The 19,534-nt window shown below is 39.4% G+C and overlaps 2 protein-coding genes across 2 annotated transcripts; one reads left to right on the top strand and one right to left on the bottom strand.

Annotated features, from left to right (window-relative positions):
- Positions 1–3,030: 3,030 nt before the first annotated feature.
- FGB (fibrinogen beta chain) lies at positions 3,031–10,285 on the top strand. The gene is made up of 8 exons (XM_032685679.1): positions 3,031–3,174; positions 4,728–4,931; positions 6,180–6,363; positions 6,947–7,174; positions 7,784–7,897; positions 8,418–8,540; positions 8,727–9,012; positions 9,864–10,285. The coding sequence occupies exons 1-8, from the start codon at positions 3,100–3,102 to the stop codon at positions 10,090–10,092; spliced, it is 1,443 nt and encodes a 480-aa protein (XP_032541570.1). The 5' UTR covers positions 3,031–3,099; the 3' UTR covers positions 10,093–10,285.
- Positions 10,286–12,208: 1,923 nt separating this feature from the next.
- On the bottom strand, positions 12,209–19,256 carry FGA (fibrinogen alpha chain). Its single transcript, XM_032685678.1, has 6 exons — positions 19,124–19,256; positions 17,222–17,350; positions 15,775–15,958; positions 15,339–15,484; positions 13,417–14,425; positions 12,209–13,060 (listed from the first exon to the last, which is right to left on the bottom strand). The coding sequence occupies exons 1-6, from the start codon at positions 19,172–19,174 to the stop codon at positions 12,351–12,353; spliced, it is 2,229 nt and encodes a 742-aa protein (XP_032541569.1). The 5' UTR covers positions 19,175–19,256; the 3' UTR covers positions 12,209–12,350.
- Positions 19,257–19,534: the final 278 nt, after the last annotated feature.

Here is a 19,534-nt window from a genome sequence, read left to right as displayed (position 1 = left end):
CTTCTGGATGTGTTCTTGCATGTCAGTTACAGCTGCAATTCTGAAAATAGCAAAATTTGTACTTCTTTACCAATATTACTTTGTAGAAGGTGACTAGTAATTTGCATGAGCTTTTAGTGTTGTATTAAGGCCCACTTACTAATGTTTTAGAACTTGCTTGCTCCCAGAACATGGAGACAGAATTGATTATCATTTATGAGAAACATTTGAAGTAGTATTTGCTACCGGTAAAAACAAATAAGAAATGAGGGTGTTCGTCACAGCAGAGATGAACATTTAGGTTTACAATACTCTTTTCATAGGCTGACACTATTACAACACTAGTTGTTTAAAAGGACATTTCTAAATCAACAGCTATTTTTAAATTAAAATTAGTAAACACTATAGCTCACCATCAGCCAAAAAGGTTCTGTTTCCCAAGACCACCTCGGGGGTACATTCAGCCGTGATCCGGTGACCACGACTCTCCTGAGGACAGGAGGTTTGTGTAAAGAGTTGCCTCACTGGCAGACACCTTGGCACAGCAAACACAGGGGGCAGCAAGCAAACAGTCATTCCTCAAAGCACACACACACCTCTGCCAGTAAGTGCCTTTTTAGTAAGAAGATACTGTACAAAGGGGTGTCCTGGAACACCATCAGGTCCATGATGTATTATTGCAGTTTCTAGCAGGTGTATTGTGGTATCACTACCACGTTAACTGTGGGATCTCGTTCTCATTAACCACATGAATTGGAGGAGGGAGTATGAAGGGGAAAAGGCAGGTTGTTCTGTTTTGAAGATAAGGTCTCTTTGATACCACTTTTAGAAGAAATCTAAGTCATAGTTTTGGTTCTTCATAAGGCTTCATTCAATCCTTAGAATGTGTCAGCCTGACTGTAATGGCTGTAAGCATGAGAGAAAAATCACGTCTCATAACCAAGATGCTAACACAGGTTACCTTCTGCTGCCAAAATGCTTCTCTCTATATGTATGTATGTTTGCCCGCATAGAATCCTCTGTATGCCATTCCAAATTTGGACTGTTTTTGCTGATAAAAGTCTCCAAGCAAAACATTTGCAGTGCAGACAAGGCCCCTGCCCTGGGGCATCTGGTCATTTGGCATGTAGCTGCAAACCTGCTGTGGTATGACATACACATGCTGTCCATGGTGAATCCTTGGGGAGACACAACCACTCAACTCTCTTTGGGAAGCCAATGAAAAGTACTGGAACTGGGAGGGTCAAAGGCTGTGTTTCAAAGGGGAAATCCCATCTGAAGGCAGAATAAGCCTAGGGGTTTCCCATGCTGGGACTCTGCAGATGGCTTGGGGCTTCCCCTGTCATCCACTCTCTGACATCCTCTACACAGACACAGCCACGCTTCTTCATTGGAAGCCAAAGAGGGCTTAATGCCTGAGGGAGGACACCACAAGTTACTTAAGAACATGTTGATGGTTTCAAAATGAATTTTGGACAAATATAATGTATTTAATTAAGATCTGTGTGAACTGATCCAGGATAATTTAAGTTTCTAGCTGAGGACTAGTGAGACCTTGTTTTAGTTCTGCTGTACTAAAGCCCTGGGCAAGGGTTCAAAATGACTATGTTCCTTCTTTACATGTAAGATGAGGGTTACTGAACTTCCCTCAGAGGTACATGGAGGGAAAACTGCATTTAAGGTTAGAAGATGCCTAGAATCAATGACAATATCTTGGCTAGCATACATAGGGGGAAATAACATGTTGATGATGTCAGCTTTGGCCTTAGACAGATCTTTTTAGTGCCCATAGGGAGAAGTTTGTGTTCTTCCAAATCTAATTGTGTTGGTCATGTCCTCATGCAGGAGATCAAATTCAGTGGAGTTAGAGCTCCTTGAGCCATGGCTGATTTTGGTCCAAACTGTTTAATGATTAAACCAGTCAGGTTGAACCTCTGCAGTTTACTAGAATTCTGACAACAGCAGAAATACAGGAAAAGGGCTTAAACCAATCAATTTTAGCTGTTCTTATTTTTGCTTTCCGTAAAATCTTCCACTCCATCGAGTAAGTCTTTGAAATGGAAGTTCAGACCACAGTTTGCGTCCCTTCGTGTGTTTAGTTATTGATGTGAATGACTTCAAAGAAGTGTGCTGGCTCTCACTTGGCACATTTTATTTAATTCAGTACACTATAATCATTTATAATGCACCAGAAAATCACAGGATAAAAGCACTGAAATGTGAAAACTCTGCTAACATGAGCAGTGATATGAAACCTCTTATAAAACATCAGAAAGGATGTTTGAGTGTTCCACTATGATTTTGAGTAACTTCATGCTGTATTCTCTTAAAAGATTATTTAAAATATTTAAATAATATTTGACATATATAGTTTTTGTATTAAAAAAGGAAACCGACAAACTAATATGTAAAATATAATTATTTTAGTTCATTTACAATACTACAAGGCAAAACTAACTGAATAATGTTGGTTTATGCTTACAGTATTCATCTGATCTTTAATAGATCAAATAATTGTTGTAATTCAAAACTATAAATGTAATTAATATAATATACTTTTTTTTTTACTTGCATGTAAAAAGACCCAAAGATTTGCATACCTTCAGACAGGCACCATCAGAACTATTTAGAAAAATGTAGCAATCTGTATGATGTGAGTTTACTTCAAATTTAGTGTATCTCTGAAACATTCATATTTTCAACAGAGAGAAGAAAAGGAAACATCATAGTGTGACATGTGATGATTTTTTTTTGGTCCACTTTTTCAGCTATTTTAAAAGACTCATGATTTTTGAGAAAGTGATAACCTTGTGTAATCTGAGCAGGAGGTACTTTTAAGAATTTGAACATGTATTTGATGCCAGCATCGACAGAGGTCTCCGGGACATATAGATAAGGGTCATCCAGAGAAATTGCTCAACAACATGTATCCAGGCACGCAGGGAAGAGAAAGGTTGAATATTAACAGAGAAACAGTGATTGCTCAGAAGGGTTGGTCCTATCCCCACAAAGCAGGAAATCAGTGTTGCCTCCAATATATATAGGAACAGAGGGAACCTCTCTCCCTGTCAGAGCTGCTGCTGAGAGAAGGTCCCTGAGCTGCTCAAGCAAGCCAGCACCATGAGACTGCTCCTGCTGTTCCTGCTCTGTGTTTCCTCCGTTAAATCCCAGGGCTCTATTGACTATGACGATGAGGTTGTAATACCGATATTGATTAATAATTAATAATTAATTTAATTTAATTTAATTGCATGCATGACTTACTCAGCTCATGTGAGTTAGCTAAGTTAGAAGCTGTGGGAAAAGATGATCAGCGCATGTTCTGTTCCGCTTGAAGTGTTCAAAAATAACCTTTATATATGTAACTGCGCAATAGTTATTTTCTGAGTTTGGAGATATTTTCTTCCTGTTTCTTTTTCTCTAGAGGATGAAGGATGTTTGATGGTAAGATTAGTTATTTCATATTAGTTATAGTATCCAAATTTATTTAAGGATATTAATTTAGTAGTGTTGACATATGATGTTACAAACAATTAGTCTTAGGTACAAAGAAGTAGAAATGTGTAATTAATCATGTCATGCCTCAAAGACAGTGATCCAGCAGACATTGAAAAAAAGCAAAACCAAATAAACTGCCACTTCATATAGCTTTACATTGGAAACAGAGTGGTAACAATTGCTAAACAAAAGAGCAATCAGTCTAAACATATTTAACTTGGCTTAACATATTTATTTTTGTTTAAGTAAAATATTTTACTGGGAAACACAATTTAGAGTCTTGGTACATTTTTTTTTATAGTTCAAAAATCCCTGCAAAATTAAATAGGTCAGGGCAGTCAGATTTTCTGTTATACAGTCTCAGCATTTGTGTCTGTATATTGACTACTGATAACATTAATGTGTTAAATCATTTTCAGCAATTCTGTGTTTTCTATGCTGCCTATTTTGAAACCACTTGAAGCCTCTAATCCTGGATAATTGCAAATGTTTGTCATTTGCAGCCAAATTTGAGTGGGATTGGAGATGGCCATAGGTTTTGATTCAGTAGTTCAAACAACTCTTAATTCAAACGGTTTAGTTTGAACAAGTGCTTAGGGACCAGGCCTGTTTTCCCTGCTCAACCTTTTAGATGTTCCCATTTCTGGCAGATATGGAGAAGGTATGCATCGGAGGGAGCTGTGAAAACCTACTCTGAGGGATATTATTGAATGCTTTTCCTAATTTCATCAGTTAACAGCTGGCATGTGGCCTGAGACCTGATGATGTATTTGACTGTGGCCTGATTTTCTGAGCCCTTACAAATATTCCTGTAGCCCAATAAAAAACTGTGACACTGATAATGTGCTGTGGAATATGCTTCCTAGCCTCAGGGATTTCTAATTTTTTTTTTTTTTTTTTTTATCCTACTACTTCAAGTTTCATGGTGCTCAGTGTCTCTGAACTATAGAAAATTTATTCCTTGGTTAAAATTGGCTGTTGAAATATTGCTTTACTTAGGTTTGAAGACTTTTTAGTTTATCTGTATTTAGGTAGAGGGAGTGTGACTAGTCTTACAAGGGCAGGCATAGCAATGACTTTTACATAATATCATTATAATATTTCTGTTATGGCTTTTTTCATTCCACTCCATGGCTTTCTTTGCTGTTTAAAATACTAAAGAGTGCTGAACAGATGCCTCCACCCTGTGCATCCCATTTTACAGTAGCAATCCCAGATTCAGAGAGTTTTCTCTCCCCCTGGCTCTGCAGGATGACACCCCTGTGTTGGGCGTTCGGGGCCACCGACCTGTGGACAAAAGGCGGGAAATGGCCCCCACGCTCCGACCTGTGGCACCTCCCATCAGTGGGCCTGGATACCGGCGCCGGCCCCCAAAACCGGGGAAGAAGGGGGAAAAGAAAGAACGTATCGTCTATCCCGATGCTGGTGGCTGCAAGCATCCTCTGGAGGAGATGGTAGGTGTCTGCCTGTTGAGACTGCTGGTGGCATACTGTCCTTTTCTTCCAGTACACCCAACACAGAGTTTTCTCTGACAATCAAGGGGCAGTTGTTCATTTAAAGCAGTCCAGCTTTTCTCCATTTTGCTTGCGTTTGCTAGGACTGCATTCAGAAAAGTAATGTCACAGAGTCCATGGGATTAGTCACAGAGTCCACCTACAGTGAAGATGGGAAGATGAGAGTTGAACCATAAATGAGGAAAGGAAGTATCTGTGGGTTAGCCTGTCCCTTCCATGTGGCTTTGCATAGGTAACTACTAAGGACAGATACCCCTCTGCAGAAGTGCTGGCTTCAATTTCAGATAATCTTAAGGAATCCTAGGGACCAAAAAAAATCAATTTCCCTTGTCTTTCTTAAAATTAGTTTCAAAATGTAATTATAGTCTACCATCAGTCACTGCCCCAGCTCTTACAGAAGAGCATACAAGCATTCTGAGATCTAGTACACACCTTGCTGCCTTGCAGTAGTCTATTCCACGGTCCCTCCTGTGCTCCCTGCTGGAAAATGCAAGCTGTGACAGTGCTGAGAGACATCCTGCTGTCTGAGAGCAAATTTGAGTGTGGAGGTTGCCAACAAATGAAGTCTGCTAAAGCTTAATGAATACATGGCTGTGGTAGAGTCCCATGCTGCCTGAGTATTTTGGTTCTCACAGGATGTTAGAATTTCCCATCTCTTTTTAAAACACAGCTGTCCTTGATGGGGCAGCACCTACTGTAGAAGCAATGGTGCTCAGCTTCTTGAGGTGAAAATTTTTTAATGGATCATATGGTCATTTCATGAGAGATACATACAACAATGCGTAGAGAATGTGGTTGATTCTCTGAGGCCAGTTAGAGAGGAAAACATGCACAGGTACCAGGTAATTCCTGACAGGCTTTAGTCATAGTTCAGGTGGCTTAACACAGTGAACATTTAACAGTGCAGAAAAGGGAAAAACAAACAGGGGATCAAAACAGTGTGAAGAGAGAGGGCTTTTCTCAAAAGCTTCAAAAAAGTGTGCTCCTGAGGGACTCCAGACTCCTTCCCAACCTTCAGAGTGCAGCTTCTTTGTGCAAGTTGAATATCTGGATTCCTTATCTAGACACTTAAATATCTGGTCTCACATCACAAACTTGTCAGTGCATTTAAAGGTATGGTTGTTCACTGACGGGATTAGAACTTTTTTATCTTGACTTTTATTCACAGTCCTTTTTGCTTCTTTTAAGGGAGTGCTGTGTCCCACAGGATGTGAGCTGCGAACTACACTGCTAAAACAGGAAAAGAATGTGAAACCAGTTGTTCGTGATCTAAAAGATAAAGTGAGCAAACTGTCTGACAGCTCTTCAACTTTCTTTGAATATGTGACTGTTCTAGAAGATAAACTGGTAAAGAGGCAAAAACAAAGAAAAGGTATGCTATTTCTATTAATTACTAGTGTAAATGGTATTGGAGTTTTATTGGAATTCCTACAGTTACTTGTTTGTGAGACTTCTTAAAAAAAAATTAAGAACACAGTGGAATACCTGCAAAGCAGGTTTCCATGACCAGGTCCTCTTAAATCTTAAAAAAACCTTTGAGAGAGGCAAAGGAATGGATCTCATACTAAAGCAAGATTCATATAAGGCCCCTAAATGTAAGGGTCATGTGTACCCCCTTACCTGCTTTCCTATGTCCATCCAATCCATTTATGACCAGCCTCTGGTTTGGCACCATGGTTCCCCAGAAAGAAGTGAATTATAGCTCTTTGGCAGAAGATAGCACCACTGATAAATCTATTAGCTAGCAAAGAAAAAACAGTATACATGTACCACTTTCCTGAGAATACCTGCATAATTTTTGCACACTGTAGAAAATTAAGCAAAAGAAATACCTATCCTTCCTCCCTGCTAAGGAAAGAAGTGGCATCTCAAATTATACTTACAGATTGCTCTGCATTTCCTAACTGGAAAATATGTTGAAAACTAATTTGCTTTTCGTCTCTTTGCTTTCCTAGACAATGAGGATTTACTTTCTCAGTACAACACAGAAGTGGAATTGCATTATAATTATATAAAGGATAATCTGGATAATAACATCCCATCTAGCCTCAGGGTCCTTCGTGCAGTTGTGGATTCTTTACACAAAAAGATCCAAAAACTGGAAAATGCCATTGCAACCCAGGTGGACTACTGCCGTTCCCCATGTGTTGTTTCCTGTAATATTCCAGTGGTTTCAGGCAAAGGTACTCATTCGACTATTATGACATCTTTTCTCCCATTTATATCACTGTGAAAACTGATAGAGGTATCAGTCAATTGGTTTGTGAAGCCTGTGCAATTGATTAGGAGAGCAGGAAAGATGGAAAATGATCCTAGATGAAAAAGAAAACTTTTATGGGTGCCTATATTGGTCAGACCAAAAATCCTCTTACCCCATATCAGTCTTCACAAGTGGCCAGGAGCATTTTAAAGAAATATGTGATTCAAGGTCTTTGTAAGGTGGACGTGATACATTTGTGACTATCATAGTTGTACTTTTGATTTTTTTCAGTCAAGAAAGGTTGATTCTTATTTCACAAGCTTGTCTACTTCAAAAATTCATTGTAAAGTATATAGTCTTCCATCACTCAGTTTGAAGTCCTAGAAATTCCTATCTGGAAAAGCTGAACAATGGGGGTGCATTGTTCTTTCTTCCCTGATTCTTTTACTTGATGTATCACAGAAATCAAAATGAAAATAGAATAATATATATATTTAAAATTTTTCCCTTACAATCAGCAAACCAAAGGATAAGAAGAGGGTTGGAGAAGTTCACAGCTCTTCCAGTAACAGTCTCCGGTTTGTTCTTGCAGAATGTGAGGATATAATCAGAAAGGGAGGTGAGACATCTGAAATGTACCTCATCCAGCCAGATCCTTTCGTCACACCATACAGAGTATACTGTGACATGGAAACAGATAATGGAGGTTAGTGTGAAATAATTATGTTGTTAAAATAATAATTAATATGAATGATACAAAAGATAATTAGTAATTTGCATTTTATACAAACAAGTGGTACCTTTTGTAATTACTGGAGAATTAAATCTGACTCATTCAGGAAGGTCTTGTTGGTCATCTGCTGATGCACAGTAGGATACTTCTATAAGGAAACTGGAAATAAATAGTGTAGGTATCTTAGTATGGCCAGAATGGACAAGGTGGGCAGACAAGGAGAGTCTGGTTCATTTCTTACCTCGCTACTATGCGCTAGACAAAAGACCAGGGCATTCCTTCGGGTTCTACTTTTTTTTACCTTTCCTTATGAAGCAAGGTACTACTTAAGTGTGAGCAAAAATGGCAAAGCTGAGCTCATAAGCAGTGAATGACCTGCTGCAAGGAAGCCATATGCTCTTCTTGCCCTGAGATGAAGTTAGAAGGCCTGTATCTTAATGGTTGATGCTCCTTTTGTACTGGCAATTTAATGTAAATGCTGTTGCTCCTGCAGGTTGGACTTTGATTCAGAACCGCCAGGATGGCAGTGTTAATTTTGGGAGAAGATGGGATCAATATAAAAAAGGATTTGGAAATCTTGCAAAGAGTGGAGGGAAGAACTACTGTGATACACCAGGTAAAACACACAGCATGAAACTCAAAGAGCTCTTCTTACTGAAACTGTTTTATCCTATTTTTTGAAGCTCTTTGACTTTCTTGAAATTAACTAATCCACTTCAGCAGACCTATTGGCGAATAATAAAGTTGCCTTGAAGTATATTGGGAAGTCTATTTCACAGAGCTCTCACTTGTTTCTTCTCAGGTGAATATTGGCTTGGAAATGATAAGATCAGCCAGCTTACCAAAATAGGGCCCACTGAAGTTTTAATTGAAATGGAGGACTGGAATGGTGATAAGGTATCAGCTCATTACGGAGGTTTCACCATACAGAATGAAGGAAACAAGTATCAGCTTTCAGTTAGTAACTACAAAGGCAATGCAGGCAATGCACTAATGGAAGGAGCTTCACAAGTGCATGGAGAAAACAGGACAATGACAATTCACAATGGCATGTTCTTCAGTACTTATGACAGAGACAACGATGGATGGTATGTACTCACATTAAACATTTAAAATAAAAATAGAGCTGAATATAGAATATTTCTCTAATTTTATGTTAGTTGTAATATCTCAAAATATATTTTATCCCTGCAAGCCAGCAGCCAAATGTCCATGCAATTCTCTTGGTGTAGCCAAGGACAGGTAAAACTGTGTATTAGATTAGTGACATTCCACAGCCAAGTAAGAAGCAAGCATGCTGAATTTTATTGATTCCATGAATTACTTACTGTAGACAAATCAGCAAATCTGGATGCAATATGTTCATTGTCAGAGACTGATGGCAGCAGTGCTGAGGACACTGTCTTGCTAAGTAGGAATATTGGTGCTCTCTCCAGTAACCTGTAATGGTTCCTGAAGAAAGAGACAGGTAGCATGTCCATTTAAGAGACAAAGTTCTGCCTACTCAGAAGACAGGAGCTCAGTTGTAAAGTACATAATTGAGCACCGTATCTCTAAACTCGGCTTAATACCTGATTACATAGTCATGAATAAAGGAATTGTTTAGATTAGACATACATTTCTCATTGTTTTCTATCTTTAAATTTCATTGATATTGTAATTATCATTATGAACTGCAAGTAATTGTAGTTATCAATCAATAAACTAAAATGACATTCCCAAGGAGATGCAGCTAGAATTTGACTATTTTTTCTTAGCTGCTTCACCTTCCAAGTGCACTGTGTAGCACACACTTGAGATGGTCAAGCTTTTACAGAAAGTTCAGAGAGGAGTTTAAATGTTTATTATGGTTTGAAAATTTCAGTATATGGGCAGGTATATGTACTCTGTTGCTTATATGATATCTGTTACTCTCAACACATTTTTTCCTCCTCATCAGGTCAACTGCAGACCCAAGAAAACAGTGCTCCAAAGAAGATGGTGGTGGATGGTGGTACAACCGCTGCCACTCAGCCAACCCCAATGGCAGATACTACTGGGGAGGGACCTACAGCTGGGATATGGCAAAACATGGTACAGATGATGGTGTTGTATGGATGAACTGGAAAGGGTCATGGTATTCCATGAAGAAGATGAGCATGAAAATCCGGCCATACTTTCCACAATAACCATTATCAAAGTGTGCAGAATCAGGGATTTTCTTTTAGTATTTGTACGTGGTTATCTTTTGAGCATGATTTTCAGGCTTGTCTTTACACATGAAAAAATAAATATGTATATACAAGCATATTGTGACCTAAAGTGAAAAGCTATGTCAAATGTAAATCAAAAACTGACTGATAAAGATAACTTACAAGTGTATTCCATTTTTCATTTGTTCACAAGACAGAATTAACTAATGTAGAATAACACTGAAAACCCCAAACCCAACTTGTTTCGCTCTTTTACAAAGGTCTTTTAAAGAGGGAAAGCATTATTTTAAAATGTTTTCTAAAAATTAAAGTCTTAAAACTAAAATATTTTTCACATGGTTCCTAATTATTTATGCATAATCTGGGGAGAAGGAAACACATTACCCTAAATAAGGGACAGTTATTTTCTTTTATAAGTAACAATAACTACCTGTGTAACAATAACTACCTGAGCAGGAATTAAGTGAAAAGATAGTATTGAACAAATGGATAGGTCACCACTCAGCTCATATCCTGTACGCTGGATAAAATATGCTCTTTTCTGGGACCTGGTTCACACACTGTGCCTCTTAATATCCCTCCCACCACCCCATATCCTTTTATTATAGAATAAAATACAGTATGTCTTTCACACAATCACTCTCATGGGACTAGAGTAATTAATGACTCCAATCACAGGGTAGGTGGAGGTTGAGTATTTCAATAGAACTAGTGGTCTGGGCACCCTGGTGCAGACAAAGATAAGACTTCCCAGCCGTGGTAGACAGGATCAACATTTCTCAAAGGGGACTGCTTTCCTCCACAAAGGAAGTGACCCAGATCACTAGGGGTGGATGGGTCCCATGTGAAACCTCTAGTGTTTATTTAATCTGTGAAGCCCAGGAGGACAAGAAGGAGACATAATGGCAGCATCTCACTACATGAGCACAAACGTTCTGCATCCCCACAGGCAGGTTTCCACTGAGGCTAAGGAACAAAAACACAACGTGTAAAGGACAAGCCTGTTTTCCAAAAGCAAAGGCAGTTCTTCACACATGACTATAAAGAGGTCTTTGCTCTTCAGGAGACTTTCCAAACAGGTTAGTCAGTGGCTGTGTTTGAGAAGCACTGAAAAAAGGCTAAAAGTGAGCTGCTTTGCCAGTATTTGATGATAGTGATAAATGGTACGCAACATGCCAATGAGATCAGAGACAAGGAAGTTTCTTCATGCTTGTTTCTCAATAGAAGCACAGAAATATTAAACAGTGTAAATACTTGTGTAATTTTATATCATAAGATATAAAGGTAAATACAACATGTTCTTGTATAATTATGTAACCAATATAACTGGTTTTCAATGCAGCAAGCTTTTTTTCTGAAAGATCCTTACCACACACTGTCAGCAAGCTGATTTAAAACCCTTATCAATATAAAAACCCTTGCGCGGCACATGTACTGAGAAAGATTCAGGTGCTCCTCATCTTATTTGTGCTGGTTAGAGTCATAACCTTTTAGTGGTTGCTAGAAAATAACAGCCTGTTTTGGGAGTTGTATTTTGATGAGTTACCATGGATCTGTCTTATTTTGAAGCTACAGTATGCATGGTAAGCTATCTACAAATCATCAGTGGGATGGAAGGTCTATATATTTATAAAATCAAAGCTTAAGAGATCCTTAAAAGTCAGTCCCAAAAAGCATGCATTGTTTATCAAACACCATGTTAGGTGTTTGTGGCAAGAGTGAGAACCCAAACCACTCTCAGTTCTGCCTGAGAACTGACTCCCACTGCTGTTGTTCCCCCCTTGAAATAGAAATAAGAGGAGATCGCCTAGAATAGTGAATGTTGAACTTGGTCAGACTTTCACAGTTCATGTTAGTGGAGGTGGGATCTTGTTATGAACATACTTTTAAATTCTTTTACTTCTTTAGCACTCCTAAACAAAATAAATAATTCAAATTATAAATATTTTTATCTCAAGTCAAGGTGTGAGCTGCCAAAGATGTAGACAAAGACACAGTCAAAGACATAGAAAAAGTTCATATTAAAAGGGTTTTTAAATCAGTATGTCCTTGAAAAGGTTTTTTAGCTAAAAATAAGAACAAAGAACTCTTCTGTTAATAATTAATCATTGTTTATTTTTTAAGCCACAGATATACCCAGTTGCCTTCAAATTCACAGAGTAAAGGTACATCATGCATATATATATATAAAATTTTCAACTTGTACTTGTAACACACATTAAAAGCCTGTCTTTCTACAGGGTTTCTATGGGCCTGATTTTCATTCTAACAGTTTTGAGGGAATAGTCAGAGGCTTTAAATGGCAGCCAGACTATGCCATTTTCGATCTCGTAAGGAACATTGTACCTGGGGTCATAGTGGCCTCCCAGGTAGTAAATGCCATTGAGGTTGGCTGCCTGGCAGCTGTTGTACCACCATCCGCCCCCATACATCTCCGCACAATTCTCCTCCCAATGGTCCTGGTCCAGGTCAAAAGTGCTGAACTTCATCTGGGCATGTGATGTGTATTCAGTGCCCTCTTCCAGCCAGCCAGCAATCAGTGCATCCCCAGCGGTCCCCTCGTAGGAAGACACAGTAAGGGCATACCCTTCTGCTTCAGACCCTACCTGTACGATATACTCTGCATACACAGCATTTCCATCCCAGTCCTCTAACTCTACCCGAAGGAGAGTATCATTTTGAGTCAGCAAGTGCATGTTTTCATTGCCCAGCCAAAACTCTCCTCGCCCTCTGCCATCCACGCTGCCGAAACCTCTCTTGTAGTCTTGCCAGGTCCGGTTAAAATTCACTGATCCATCCATTCTCTGTTGGATCAATAGCCATCCTCCCAAAGTGGTCTCTTGGTCGCAATAAACAGACAAGACCTTATTGGATCCCGCTGGCTTGATTTTGAAAATGCCACTTTTGGCACCAGAAGTGTGTTTCTGGCGGATATCATCACAGTCTAAAAAAAAAAGTTGATCTGGTTTGACAGAAGTTATCAGCAAAATTTAATAAAAGGTTCAGAGGAATCCAAATACCAACAGTTCAGAGGAAAATTGTTAAATGTGTTGTGGAGTACACTAGGTATAGTGACAGGCAACATTAAAAAGAATTCAGAAAAGAAAACTTTACATACTTCTTAAATTGTGAATTGTCTATGTAATACCCGAGTATTAATGAAATAGTTTCCCTTTTGTTTCGAGGTGGCAACAAACAGACACAGTGCTTACATTTTATCATCACACTGTTGTACTATAGTATCTAAAACAAGTCAGTTTGGTTATGGACGGAGTTCAGCTCCACTACCTCAATAACTACCTTTCCCAGTGTTGGCTGTCCTTCGCTTCACTGCTGGTGATCTGAAGCTGCGTGCCTGAAAGTCTGGGGTGTCCTCTGCACTCTGATCATGTTCCACCCCACCTAGCTGCTCAGTTATTCCACGGGTCTTTACTGATTTGGTCTCAAAAGCAGAGCCTCCCTTGTTGAAACTGCTGGTCACTACAGACTTGGAGTAACTTGCACTGCCAGATGGGAATCCAGATGGGAGAAGTCCTGCAAAGTCATCTTCCTCCACCTCTCCTAAATCTGCAAATTTGTCTTTTGCCCCATAAGTCCCTGAATGACTGGTACCGCTTGTGCCAGTAATGTGCTTACTAGCAGTGGATGGAGAATCAGGGGTAAAAAATGACTCTAGCTCAGGGCGTAACATCTCTAGCTTGTGCATGCCATCTGCGCCACTAAAATGGTAGGTGCTCCCTTCCCCTCCAGCATTTCCTGCTCCATGTAAATAGGAGCAGTCTGAGCCATCAGAAGAAACTGTTTTTTCAACAACTTCTTCTCTAGGGCCATCAGGGCCACTGACAATTTTTTTGGTGGTAGTTTTGGTGCATCTACGAACAGTGGAGGAGGTTTCGTCTTCCAGACTAAGGGTTTCTCTCCCACGAGTAGGATTAACTAATTTGCTGGTATATGGAGGTCCATCCCCCCTAGATTCTGACTTGTGATATGGGCTGTCTCCTCGGGAAGGGTTTCTCTCTGTTTCTGGTCTTTCTAATACCACTTGCATCTGTTTGATGTCATTAATTATGTTCAGAGCTTGCATTTCTGGCAGAGGCTTATGCTTAAAATGATCAGGAACATTGGAGTCCTTAAGTGGCCTCATTTTCAGTGTGCTCAGGGTGGTTGTTTGAAGCTCTGGGTTCAAGTTGATGGAGTTGGCTTGGGCAAGCTGCTTCTGGATGTTGTCGTAGCTTTCTTTGTCCACCTGGTAGTCAAAACTTCTAGCACAGGTTCCTTTACAAGCTCGTATCTTAATATCAATGTCCACCTACATAACCAGAGAGAAATAATTTGGTTAGGGAGCTTTCTGACTTCCTCAAGCAAGGGTATCCTTTACTGAACAGGAGAAAGATGGGAGCTGCCCTTGTACCTCCCACCTACAGCTGAACTTTTCAAAGTTCAGTTTTGAAATCATCATAGGTTTATTTCCATTGTAAATACAACACATGCAATAGTACAACGCACATGAGTTCCACGGAGTTCCACTGTAGCATGTTCCCAATCTCTGCTCCCTTTATTCTCGAGGTATATGGGTGTCTTCCTGGGTTTGAAAAGAATGCTGCAGAGCTGGGAATGCTTTCTCTGTGGACTGGGGCAGGAATGGGTTTCTGCCCCAGTCAGAGGAGAGGGGACTTGTCCCAGAGCCTGTCATGGCCCTGCTGTGAGGCCTGCCATTATGGGTTTTACCATTGCTTTCTCAAATGATCCAAACGCTGGATTTCTGATCCAGGCATCAAAAATAGGACATTTCCTTGCATTATCCCCAGAAGAACTGGCTGCAATCTAGGAAGGTGGGTTCTAATGCCAGCCCTGGCTGTGAGCAGCAGTGGCAGCATGGGGATGGACGGAGCACATCCACCTCCTAACTGCTCAGCAGCTCCTTACAGGAGAAGAAATGCCTTATACAGAACCAGTTATCAGCAGATAACTGAGAGCAGAAGGAGCAGATGGGACCAGGAGTCCTATGGAGCTCACGCTGGTTCCTACAGAGCAGAAATAGAAAACCAAGATGCACAGAAAGCAACTCATTTGGGGATTTGTCTCAGCCAGTCAGATCCTGTGAGAGTTGCACCATGTTTTCTTCCAGGGAGAGCACTGCTCCCCATGAAGAGTATAAGGGATAGATCCTCTTTTTGTAGCTAAGCCCTGGAAAGCACGGAAACTGTGTAGCAGATACCTACCTCTAAGCGTTTCATCTCCACCACTTGCTCCTGGATGCTGCTCTGCAGAGCTTTAATTCTGTTTACTTGAGTGACAACTCTCTGTTTTAATGTCACGATTCTCCGTCTCAGCTCTCCTGACACGAGACCATAAGTCTCATCAACCTCTGAAACAGAAATGCCTCACAGTCAGCTATGCACGTGATTTTCTTTCCTAAATGTGTATCGTATTTTAGGATATGTAATTAAACACATAATTTAGAACATATTTCTCACAGTACTGAGCAGATAAAAATTGTGTTAGTTTTTACTAACTAGCAGTTAAGAGTCTATTATTATGTTTATTCTGGTTCTTGACAATTATGTCCAGTGCAGCACATATTTTCACTACATATTGCTTATTCACAAAAAAGAATAATTCAGCAATGGGTAATAAAACTGGGTGCGAGATACTCACGATTAGCACTGTCCAGGTTTGGTTTTAGTACATTTACAGTTTCCACAATTATCTGATTGGATTTTTTATAGTTGTTTTGATTATCTGCAAGCAGCCTTTTGATTTTGTCTATTCTGCGACTATAATCCTGGTCCATTTCATCAATCAGTCCTTGCATTCTGCAGCCAGATGGACATTTGGTACCCTAAAATTGGAAGAGGGAAATAATTGTGTTAAAATCCTCACAAGTAAACATTTTGTGTAATGATAAAAAAACCCACCTGATCAGTAAAGCTTATCCTCAAAAACCTGCCATAAGCATGGGGTGAGGAACAAGTAAACTTGCAGTTTTCTCTCTCCTCTGTTCCTCATGGGTGAGATTATATATACATATATATTTATTTCGTAAATATATATACACAAACACACGCATATTTTCTAAAGGGCTGCTGTAAGAAGTCTGTTGTCCGGTTTGAGCAAGGATATTAGAGGCCAACTTTTTTAAGTGAAATTTTCATCAGAAAACCTGAATGTTCTTACAGACTAAATCTCTTTGCCAAGATGTCATCAAATAAATGTAGCATAGAAATGGACTGAGATGCAAAAGGCAAGAAAGAGAGAAATTAATAGTTTATATATGAAGATATCTAGTCACAGAATATGCTGAGCTGGAAGGGACCCACAAGGATCATTGAGTCCAACTCGTGGCCCTGAACAGGACCATCCCCAAGAGTCACACCATGTGCCTGAGAGTATCATCCAAACACTTCTTGAACTTTGTCAGGCTTGGTGCTGTGACCACTTCCCTGAGGAGCCTGTTCCAGTACCAAACCACACTCTGTGTGAAGAATCTTTTTTCTAATATTCAACCTAAACTGCCTTGACAGACCATTCCCTCAGGTCCTGTCACTGGTCACTGCAGAGAAGAGATCAGTGCCTGCCCCTCCTCTTCCCCTCACGAGGAACTTGTAGACTGCAAGGTCTCCCCTCAGACTCCTCCAGTCAATCACTATGAAACTTTTACTGAGCATCTTGTAATCTGACTTCCTAAAAAGTAACTAGTGAAGAGTATGTGATTTCTCGCTATTTCTTTTCTTTGTCTCACATCTTTCTTTCCAGTGCTCTTCTCTTACCAAGTCCAGAAATGGCAATATCAGAATTCTGAAAAGAAATGCTTCTTCTGTTTTTCTAGGATTAGCCTTCTTTAATCTTTCTTTTCCAGACTTACTTTCTCTTCTCATTCTGCACCACTGCAAGCTTCTCCCCCTTTCTTTCTCCTAGTTTTCTTCTTTCTTTCTTTCTTTCTTTCCTGCAGGAGATCTCTCCAGGCTGCCCCAAACTGAAGTGTTACCTATCCTTCCTCAGACGTAATACCCAAGGCTGTGTGGCACCTATTGCAGTGAAATGGCTGAGGTCTGTGAGTGCCCTATGGACAGGCCCCATTTTCACCCCAGAGCTAAGAGCTCACCCAGTCATCATCAGCACAGATGGGCCAGTTCTTCTCATACTGGCAGGTGGACTGGGACATGTGCTCCACAATCCTGGGACCACGCACTCCTGCACCCAACTCTTCAAAGGTACTCCCTCCATCTTGTGCCTGCCAGGAGGAAAAAGGGGAAAAGCAAAACTGAGATTAACTAAACAGCTGTCAAGAGAACACAAACGTAATGCTGACGGTCCTCCAACACTTAGTGGCACAGCTGATGTGTGGCAATCACAGCCATCTAGTAAGCATCACACCAAACAGTGCAAGGATTTTATTCTCAACATTTATTGTAAGTTATGATTTTGTTTGTTTTCTCAGAATAAAGCTTATATCTCCTAAAATTAATGCAGCTATGTAGAGAGCTAGTGATGCTCAGGATATATTATGCTAATATCATTCCACATAAATATTTTGTTCTGTGTGTAAATATAAAATTAACTTGAAATTAGATTGAAACTGGGTAAGTTAAAGCAAATATTTAAAAAATCGTATGTTCTATTTCTATTTTCTGCAATACTTTAAAATTCTTATTGTCACTTTACCACCTTCAGTCTATACAAAACTGGCTTAAAGATATATATGAAGAGGTTTCCTATTAGTGTTCCTGATTTTAATCACAGTTACTAACTGCAAGCTTATAACACTGTTTTACCTGGCAAAAGAGGAAGAAACTAATAATTAAAATAACAATGTCAGTCATGAATGGATTTCACTGTACTTATGGAAAGAAGAGAAATAAATATACTGAGGTTTTCTTCAAGTCTGAGAAGAAAAAGTTATATATACAAACTAATTCTAAGCCAAAACATGATAAGGATTCCTACAGTGTTATCAGTAAAAGACAGTAAAATTATTCTTGTTCATTAAAAAAAGCCCTGTTTTAGGGCTTGAAATGTAATTAGGTCTGACTGGATTCCTCTGCATGCCTTTTTTACTTTTCAAACATCATAATTAAAGCTTTACAATATTAAATATTAATTATTATGATGACTATTAATGATTAATTCTGAGGCTGAGAAGGAAATCCTAATTCTAACCTCTAGGGTCCAAACCACCCTGGGGAACTGGAATGTCTTTATTAAAATCAGCACATTCACACTAGTTTTATTAATTAATTACTTGATCCAACCCAAGTGCCTCCTAAAAGTAACACATAAAACCACAAATGCCCTTTGGGCACTGACAGCTCCAACATGGCTGCTTCTGTTTTGTCCCAGCTGCTTCCTATAATTTCTGTCATTTGTTAAAACATGCACTTCCTTCAAAAAATAAATAGTTACAAAGAGAAATGTAAAGAATCTAACAAAAGATTATAGACTGAGTCCTCAATGAGAAAAAAGCAAGGTTATGTTAGCATGGTTGAAAAACAATTTTGTCTCTTTCCTTATCTAAAATTTGATTCTTATTTTGCTCCAGTTTCAGCTGACATTGCTGCCACAAGAATCCTTGTTTTTAAATGTGTATTTCATAATAAAGGTACTGTGTGTCATTTGTAGGTGAAAAATCCTGCTGAAATACTGTCCAAAGGACATGAAAATTCTTGAACGGTTGGAGTCACTAGCATCCCGTAAGTTATGTCTAAGACTTACAGCATCGCCCATGAATCTATGAATTCATGCTCATGTATATGTTTTGCTCCTCTTGAAGCCAGGCAGACTCAGCAAAACCAAATTAAGCAAAACCATAGAGAGCTGGATAGTCAAGAACTACTAATGAAAGTCCATCAGTGAGGTGGTTACAGTAAGCTTGTGCATATATGTGTGCATTGAATTTTACAAGCTAAATGACAGCCAACATTTATCTAAATTTATGAAGGAACATTAAATAAATGTTTACTATTCAAAACAGAAAGATATAAAAAGAGTTAAGTAAGTAAACTCATACCCAAGCTATGCTGAGGCCCAGCAAAACACAGAGGATCCTCAAAGGTATCATCTTCAGGAGAAGAGCAAGAACTCTGACTGAAAGGATGCTCTTCGCCAGTCTTTTAGTGCAATTTAAACCTGAATGTGAAGCTGGGATTAATCATTATGCTCCCCTCTGTTTGTAGAAAAAACATGCCAATTACCCCCCTCCCCCTTCAGTGATTACTTAAGGCCTCTTGCACAAGTTTCTGATGTTATTTGCTCCAGATAAGTTTGTACAACACCAACATGCTGGCAACACCATGAGTTCCAGGAAAAAAATCTGTCTACAGTTGTTTCTCGTCACTGGATGTTCAACTAAGATGTATGCAGGACCTAGTGGGATCCAGCAATGCTCATTTTCTGGAAGACACACACTCTCTGTGATAGG

Source organism: Chiroxiphia lanceolata, chromosome 4, assembly GCF_009829145.1.
Source record: "Chiroxiphia lanceolata isolate bChiLan1 chromosome 4, bChiLan1.pri, whole genome shotgun sequence".
NCBI classification, from domain to species: domain Eukaryota; kingdom Metazoa; phylum Chordata; class Aves; order Passeriformes; family Pipridae; genus Chiroxiphia; species Chiroxiphia lanceolata.
This window is presented reverse-complemented; position numbering and strand designations above follow the sequence as displayed.